Here is a 7,414-nt window from a genome sequence, read left to right as displayed (position 1 = left end):
TTCAAATACTTGTTCGCGACTCTTATTCTTTCAAGCAATTCCTTGTAAGGACAGGTCTTCCCCCCTTTTGTTGAAAATTTTACTTTTAATTAATTAACAACTATAAGTAATGAAACGAAATATCCAAGCTCCGCTCATTTTCAATTTTTTTCGAGAGTGCCGTTCATTTTCAATTGGAGCTCGAGTTAAACATGCCGCAGCAGCAGGTCAGCATGGTCCTGCGCCGGGCGCGAAAAGGACGGCAGAAGCGCCAACAAAAAGGGGCGCCCGCGCAATTTCGATCCCACAAACGCCGACGGCACGATCTCCCCCGGCCCCACCCAGGCCCAGGCCACATCACCATATCCCGCGCCCCCGTGACGCGCTCCTGCGGCGAAACCACCTTCCCCCCATTCCCTCCCTCCACCCACGCGCCGCGCCGACGAGAAGCCAGCCCAGGATGGCGGCCGCCGCCACCTCCTCCTCCCCGTCCCCGGCCACCTTCCGCGCCGCGTCCCGCCGCGTCGCCGGCCGGCCGCCCTCGCGGGTGGCCGCGTCCGCCGCGGCGACGACGTCCCCGGAGGCGGCGGCGCCCCTCAGGGCCGACCTGGCGCCCCTGGCCCCCGCGCCGCTGATGCGGGTGGTGCCCGAGTCGCTGCAGGGCGCGAGCGGGGCGCTCGTGGGCGTGCCGGGCCGCGGGGCGGGGGCGGGGGAGGAGGGGGGACTCGACGGGCCCGGCGCCATGGAGTACCTCACGGCCGTGCTCGCCTCCAAGGTCTACGACGTGGCCGTCGAGACCCCGCTCGAGCGCGCCGCCAAGCTCTCCGACCGCCTCGGGGTCAGCCTCCACATCAAGCGCGAGGACCTGCAGCCGGTAATCGATTAATCAATCAATCAACCGCCACCTTAGAACGATGCAGGCAATCGTCCGCGTGGGGAGATTCTCGCATTTTCGAATTGTTGCACCCTGGTAGAACTTCGATTGGTGTGGGCTTTGCGGGGGTTTTGCCTTTGCCTATGATGCTTACTGTTTAGATTCCTCGCGCGCCTTCGGCGTCGACGCGTTGCTGTCATGCTTCCTCGACAATAATGGAGGTTTCGGACAGTACTGTCATTTCGGTAGGGGGTTAGCGTGGTGTTTTGTGATTTGAAATGCACCGCCGCGTCAGAGGTCTCAAGTACGCTGGCCGGCCACGTCAAAACATGATCAATCACTTCAGCGCCCATGTCTTGAGTCCCAGCGCTTGCTCTTGCAGGGGAGAGGCAGCGAGCACCCCCAGCTTCAGGTCTCCGGCCATATCTTCAGGTCCAGCAGCACCAGACCGCTAGTTTGATGACCGTTACCTCGGATTATTTGCCCACAATCCAGCTGGGATTATTTGGGCGTGCATATACCTTGAAAGGCCAAAGAAGTATCGTCAGGCAGTCTGCACTGCAAGCATCCAGAGCTGGCTAGTAGCACAGTAACCTTGAAGGGGAGCTTCGCTCCACATTCCCCTCTCTCAGGAGGTGCTTGCAGAAGGTGGTTAGCAGATGTAGGCCTTGTTAACCTCCAGTTGACAGCAATTACTCTGCCATCTTTTTGCGCAGGATTACTCTCAGCTGACCCAACTCCTCTGCATCTCCCTCTTTGAAAGACGCCTTCCAGTTCCTGAGTGCCTGCACTATGAGCCTCCACATCTGTTTCATATTATAACCCAGGGCGGAGTGTCAAACACTATTATTTCTGCAATTCCAGACCCTCCACAGAACTGCTGCAGAAGTAACACTGAATATCTTAAACCTCTTGTTAGTTGTTACTTAACCAGGAAGTAGCCACAGATAAAAAGGTCAGAAACCTGAATACAGGTAGCCTGTATTGGTGGCTATTTCTTCCCAACTTAACCTAGCTACAATACAGTAAAAAGTAGGTGGTGCCCTGATTCAGTTTCAGAACAGTGCACACATTCAGGGATTTTCTCCGTTACTTTTGTAAAAAGCTGTCCCTAGTCATAATATTGTTCAAGAACATTAACCACAAGAAAATCTGAATCCTAGGGTGATTTTGCAGCTTCCAAACATCTGGAACAAAAACAGGCACAACTCCTCTGAAATTGATAATCTTGTGTAGAGAGCTGGAAGAGCAAGTACCATTTTGTATTCATACTTCCGTAGCAAACAATATGCATCAGAATAGCAAATACTACTAGCAGTATCTTCAAACTCAAAGCCTCAAACCACTGTTGTAACCGAACCTGTGTACAAGTTCTTCTGAAAGTGCATTTTACCTGGATACCATCCCTGGTCTCAGGCTCTCAGCTACAACTGAGTTTTGCTCATTTAAAATGTATTTTATTGTGAGCTTAATATTAAAATTTGTTGAACAACGGAAGTTTAGGGCATGTGGAAGTTTCTAATCTGATATATCAGATCATTTAGTGTTATTATGATTGACATAATGGTATCAGAGAGAGGGGTAGGGGTATCCTAGGTGCAAACTGAAAACTTTATCTCTCATGGATATTTCTGATATATTGTATAATTTATAGTGTCCTCTTGCCCTTAGCTTTATTGTTTACCAAATGCTTGGCTTTCTACTTTTTGTGTTTATTTATTGCACATGTAGCTGTTACTGGCTCCTTCAATGGCTATTTTCATACCTAGGTAAATTTGTTTGTTTCATGCATAGGTGTTTTCATTCAAGTTGAGAGGTGCATATAATATGATGGCAAAGCTCTCCCGAGAGCAGTTGAACAATGGTGTTATCTGCTCCTCTGCTGGAAACCATGCTCAAGGAGTTGCTCTTTCTGCCCGGAAACTGGGCTGTGATGCCGTTATTGTCATGCCTGTGACAACACCAGAAATCAAGGTCATCATTCTCTCGATGCCATTACCTAAATATGATGTTATACATGGTATATTTACGTTATTATCACCAGCTACTAACATATAACTTAGTCCAGTGGCGATCAGTGGAGAGATTGGGTGCGACAGTAGTTCTGAAGGGAGACTCATATGATGAAGCTCAGTCATATGCAAAATTACGGTGTGAACAGGAAGGCCGCACATTCATACCTCCTTTTGACCATCCCGACATCATCGCTGGACAAGGAACTGTTGGCATGGAAATTGTTCGTCAACTGCAAGGTCCATTACATGCAATATTTGTACCTGTGGGAGGTGGTGGATTAATTGCTGGCATTGCTGCCTATGTGAAACGGGTCCGCCCTGAGGTTAGCTTTCAAGCTCAGGAGTATTTTCTTCTTCTATGAAAAATATCGCAAGACACCCAAGTTCTTTGTAAATGGCATCAAATTAAATGGCTTTGTTTTAAGTGCGCTTTGGAGGTTCAATTGTTTTTCATCCAATCGCCTAACTGTAATCCTTCTCCAGATTGAACTCAATACATCATTTGGTTACATTGGAGTACAATATTCATATTCAGGGTGTCACTTTCTTGTATGTTTACAACAGTTCTGGTACAGGTCAAAATAATTGGAGTAGAGCCCTCAGATGCAAATGCCATGGCATTGTCCTTGTGTCATGGCCAGAGGGTCGTGTTAGAACATGTTGGAGGGTTTGCTGATGGTGTAGCTGTCAAAGTTGTTGGGGAGGAGACATTTCGCTTGTGTCAAGAACTTGTAGATGGCATTGTCCTGGTCAGCAGAGATGCTATTTGTGCTTCAATAAAGGTGAGAATGATCAGTTTATTCTATGTCTGCTCTGCATCATTATGTTAAATGTATGTGTTACTACTGAACAGTGACCTTTTTTTGTCACTGTAAGTCTGCACTGCTCAATTTACTTGAATAAAAGCTCAGCATACAATGCACAAAAAAAATCCTACTTACAAAAATTTTCTGTGATCCAATGGTCTGTCCATGTAATCCACCAGCTGGAGAACTTTCTAAAGTTACATGTTTTAATCACTCTCTAGTGGAGAAGGTGATCTAGTTTTCGAGCTTTCAATTATTCGTGTGGATATTGATATTCAATGTATTTTTTTAATTTACTACGCATGAGGTCATGGGTTCAAGTCCTGGAAACAGCCTCTTACAGAAATGTAGGGAAAGGCTGCGTACTATAGACCCAAAGTGGTCGGACCCTTCCCTGGACCCTGCGCAAGCGGGAGCTACATGCACCAGGTTGCCCTTTTTTTTTTACTACGCATAGGTATCCTGTTAATATTGCTGAAAAGTAGGATGCTGGAAATTCTCCCATGGCAGTTTGTTCTATTCCAATCTTACTGCCATCATGCTTGTTGACTGTTTATGCTATATTGCTGTGGATGTTCTGCACTGATAATCTTTTTCATACTGAAAATGTTGTTCTTCGTGGGTGCAGGATATGTTTGAGGAGAACAGGAATATCCTTGAACCTGCTGGGGCCCTTGCCTTGGCAGGGGCTGAAGCTTACTGCAAACACTATGGTTTGAAAGGGGAAACTGTGGTTGCAATAAGTAGTGGTGCGAATATGAACTTTGATAGACTTAGATTAGTAACTGAGCTTGCTGACGTTGGTCGAAAACGAGAGGCGGTATTAGCTACATTTTTGCCAGAGGAGCAGGGAAGCTTCAAAAAGTTTGCAGAACTGGTATGCATCATGATTTTTTCTATCAACACATAATAGTTTATATTCTGTTTCTTTTCTTATGATTTCTTGTTCCGCAGGTTGGCCGGATGAATATTACTGAATTCAAATACAGATATGATTCTAACGGAAAAGAAGCCCTTGTTCTTTACAGGTACTCGGATAACAATTTCAATAATCTTGTTCATGTGCCGGTTTATTGTTTCTTGATTACTTTTTCTAGAACCTTGACGGGATAGAAATACTCATACATAGAGACAGTGACTTTTTACATTCTCCTCGCTAATCTATATGGTTTTTCTGTATTGCAGTGTTGGCATCTATACTGACCATGAGCTTAAAGCAATGGTGGAACGCATGGAATCATCAGAACTTAAGACTGTGAACCTTACTGACAATGATCTCGCAAAAGACCACCTAAGATACTTTGTAAGTTAAATTTTTCTGCCACAGTGATAGCCTCATATCCCATTAACACATTATTTTGGTACAGTTGACAAATACTCCCTCCGTCCAATATTAATTGGCGCTCAAACAGATGTATCTGGCACTAAAATACGTCTAGATACATCCGTTTGAGCGTCAATTTATATGGGACGGAGATTGTAATTACTACCAGTCACATTATGGTAATATTAAGGTTTACTTCATGAATATTCCATTTGCAACATGCTAGGATGATTTGCGGACTGATCTAAAACATAGATGTAATGTTTGGGTGAATTTGAGCTGAATGGATATAATCAACTCTATTGTCTTTCCATCATGGAGCATAATGTTGCAAACTTCATTACATTCATTTAGTCCTTGTTAAACATCTTCTCACTATTGTGCTCTTCTCTGCCTCTGCCAGTTCTGGAAAACTGGGTCTATTGTGGGCAGACTACGTTTTTCCCACTAATTTTTTAGTGATCATGCAGGGGATACTGCACTTCAATGAATTAAGAAGGGAAATGAACTTTACAGCACGCATGACAAAATTAAAAATGGAGATGACCTAGAAAACTGTACAAGGAAAAGAAATCCTAGAACAGAACCATGATGACTTGAACCACCTTCCATCGGTCAGCTCTAAGCTACCTGAGCTCCCAGGTCCTTCGCCCGGGCAAGCCACTACAGAGATTTTTCCTTTACTTGGTCGTGTATTTTGACATTAAGAAGGTGACAAGCACCCTACGCATCAAAGATGACTCATAATTGGGTGGTGGGGTTGTACAGACTTCTCGCCAACCTGGCTAGACTCAGTTTCTTGTGTATCATGAGTAATAGGAACAAGTATACAGAGCCATACTCCTAGAAATATGTATATATTCTTCATATATACTCAAAAGGCGTTTGCTGCAACAGTTCCTTTGACGTGTCTGTAGTTCCAAGGAAAAAAAGTTAGGTAAAGAAAAATTGCAGAACAGAAGTTATATTGCATTCTTTTTGCATAAAACTACTGTAGCGATAAATATGTAATTGTGCAGTGCTGCAAGCATTCAACAGATCAAACATCTGATCCCTTGTTTCTTTCTGTACTTCAAATCCTGCTGAGATATTCAAAGAAAGAAATAACAAAAATCCTGCGAGGAGTGGTTTTGATGTTGCTTTGCAAATAGAAATGTTGACATCAAAAGATATATGAGACACAGAAATGATTGTCTTGATTATGTACGCCTTGAAGAGTTGAATGAGCCTATTCTATTTATTTTAATGTTGTTTTGGCCATTTTATATTAAAATTATGTACTGTATGTCGTTGTCTTATCATTCCTTGAATATCTATTTTCAGATTGGAGGCAGGTCAGAAGTAAAAGACGAACTTGTTTACCGGTTTATTTTCCCAGAAAGGCCAGGTGCTCTTATGAATTTTTTGGATACATTGAGCCCCCGATGGAACATCAGCCTTTTCCATTACCGTGCACAGGTATGTTATTTTAGTTCTGTCAGCGGCCTTCTTATGATAGTGGCCTTGTATGAAATCTCATAGATCTAATAACATTATCATATGCCACCTACCTTCAAACGTAGAAATGGATGAAAATCTTCCACAGAAAATTAAAATGGGATACACGGATTGTCACAGTAGTGTATAGCCAAACAATGCAAAATCATCCTTTTTAGACTGTCCAGAAGAGCTGCAAATGTACACATTCAGTGAGCTCATTATCTTTGGCAGGGCGAAAGCGGAGCAAACGTATTAGTTGGCATACAAGTGCCACCGGAGGACGTCGGTGAATTCAGGAGTCGTGCCGACAATCTTGGGTATGAATACATGTCTGAGATGAACAACGAGATATATCATCTCCTTTTGCGCAGCCCCAATAAGGTCTGATCTCTGATGCGGCTGACTCTCACCAATCCAACCGATGGTTAGTGTGGCTTACCAAGGAGAAGACCCAATGCTAGGTAGGATTGTTAGTGTGGCTTGCTCTCTCATGTTGGAATAAAACCCTTGTCGTACCTGTTTGTGTAGAACTGTTAGTGTGCCATCCGTCGACAAGTTATTTGTTGTAGTAATGTGTGGTGTATTTGCTCTGCGCCTGTGGGGCTAAATCTCTTGTTTTGTATGCTTGTGAGGCACCAAGAATTCATGAATAATGATAATGATAGTGATGATCCAATCCAAGATCAAATGTTGTTGAGCGTTGCGTCGCACTTGAATCATCATTTGATGCCTTATTTTTAGGTCTGTCTTGCATTAGCAGTCCTCCCAAAGTTTTCAAAAATTCTGAAGAAAGAACATAGATGTAGTGTATGCTACGAGGCGAATCTGCAAATTTTCATTGAAAAACATTGTTGTCCTGAAAAGCTTTTGTATCGTTTTTCTTTTGGATTTGGATGGGAATTTAGTAGCCTCCGTCGCCGGGGTTGATCCCCTTCCT

General features: G+C 44.0%; 1 protein-coding gene across 1 annotated transcript; it reads left to right on the top strand.

Annotated features, from left to right (window-relative positions):
- Positions 1 to 424: 424 nt before the first annotated feature.
- LOC119286886 (threonine dehydratase 1 biosynthetic, chloroplastic-like) lies at positions 425 to 7,175 on the top strand. The gene is made up of 9 exons (XM_037566355.1): positions 425 to 853; positions 2,648 to 2,827; positions 2,922 to 3,191; positions 3,444 to 3,650; positions 4,303 to 4,551; positions 4,629 to 4,702; positions 4,860 to 4,977; positions 6,322 to 6,456; positions 6,709 to 7,175. Exons 1-9 carry the CDS (start codon positions 440 to 442, stop codon positions 6,862 to 6,864), a joined length of 1,803 nt encoding a protein of 600 aa, XP_037422252.1. The 5' UTR covers positions 425 to 439; the 3' UTR covers positions 6,865 to 7,175.
- Positions 7,176 to 7,414: the final 239 nt, after the last annotated feature.

The sequence above is a fragment of the Triticum dicoccoides genome, chromosome 4A (assembly GCF_002162155.2).
Source record: "Triticum dicoccoides isolate Atlit2015 ecotype Zavitan chromosome 4A, WEW_v2.0, whole genome shotgun sequence".
In the NCBI taxonomy this organism is placed as follows: Eukaryota; Viridiplantae; Streptophyta; class Magnoliopsida; order Poales; family Poaceae; genus Triticum; species Triticum dicoccoides.
This window is presented reverse-complemented; position numbering and strand designations above follow the sequence as displayed.

Coding starts and splice junctions, on each gene's coding strand:
- LOC119286886 (XM_037566355.1), top strand. CDS start 440: ATGGCGGCCGCCGCCACCTCCTCCTCCCCGTCCCCGGCCACCTTCCGC. Junction 854..2,647: donor AGCGCGAGGACCTGCAGCCG/GTAATCGATTAA, acceptor TTTCATGCATAG/GTGTTTTCATTCAAGTTGAG. Junction 4,552..4,628: donor TCAAAAAGTTTGCAGAACTG/GTATGCATCATG, acceptor CTTGTTCCGCAG/GTTGGCCGGATGAATATTAC.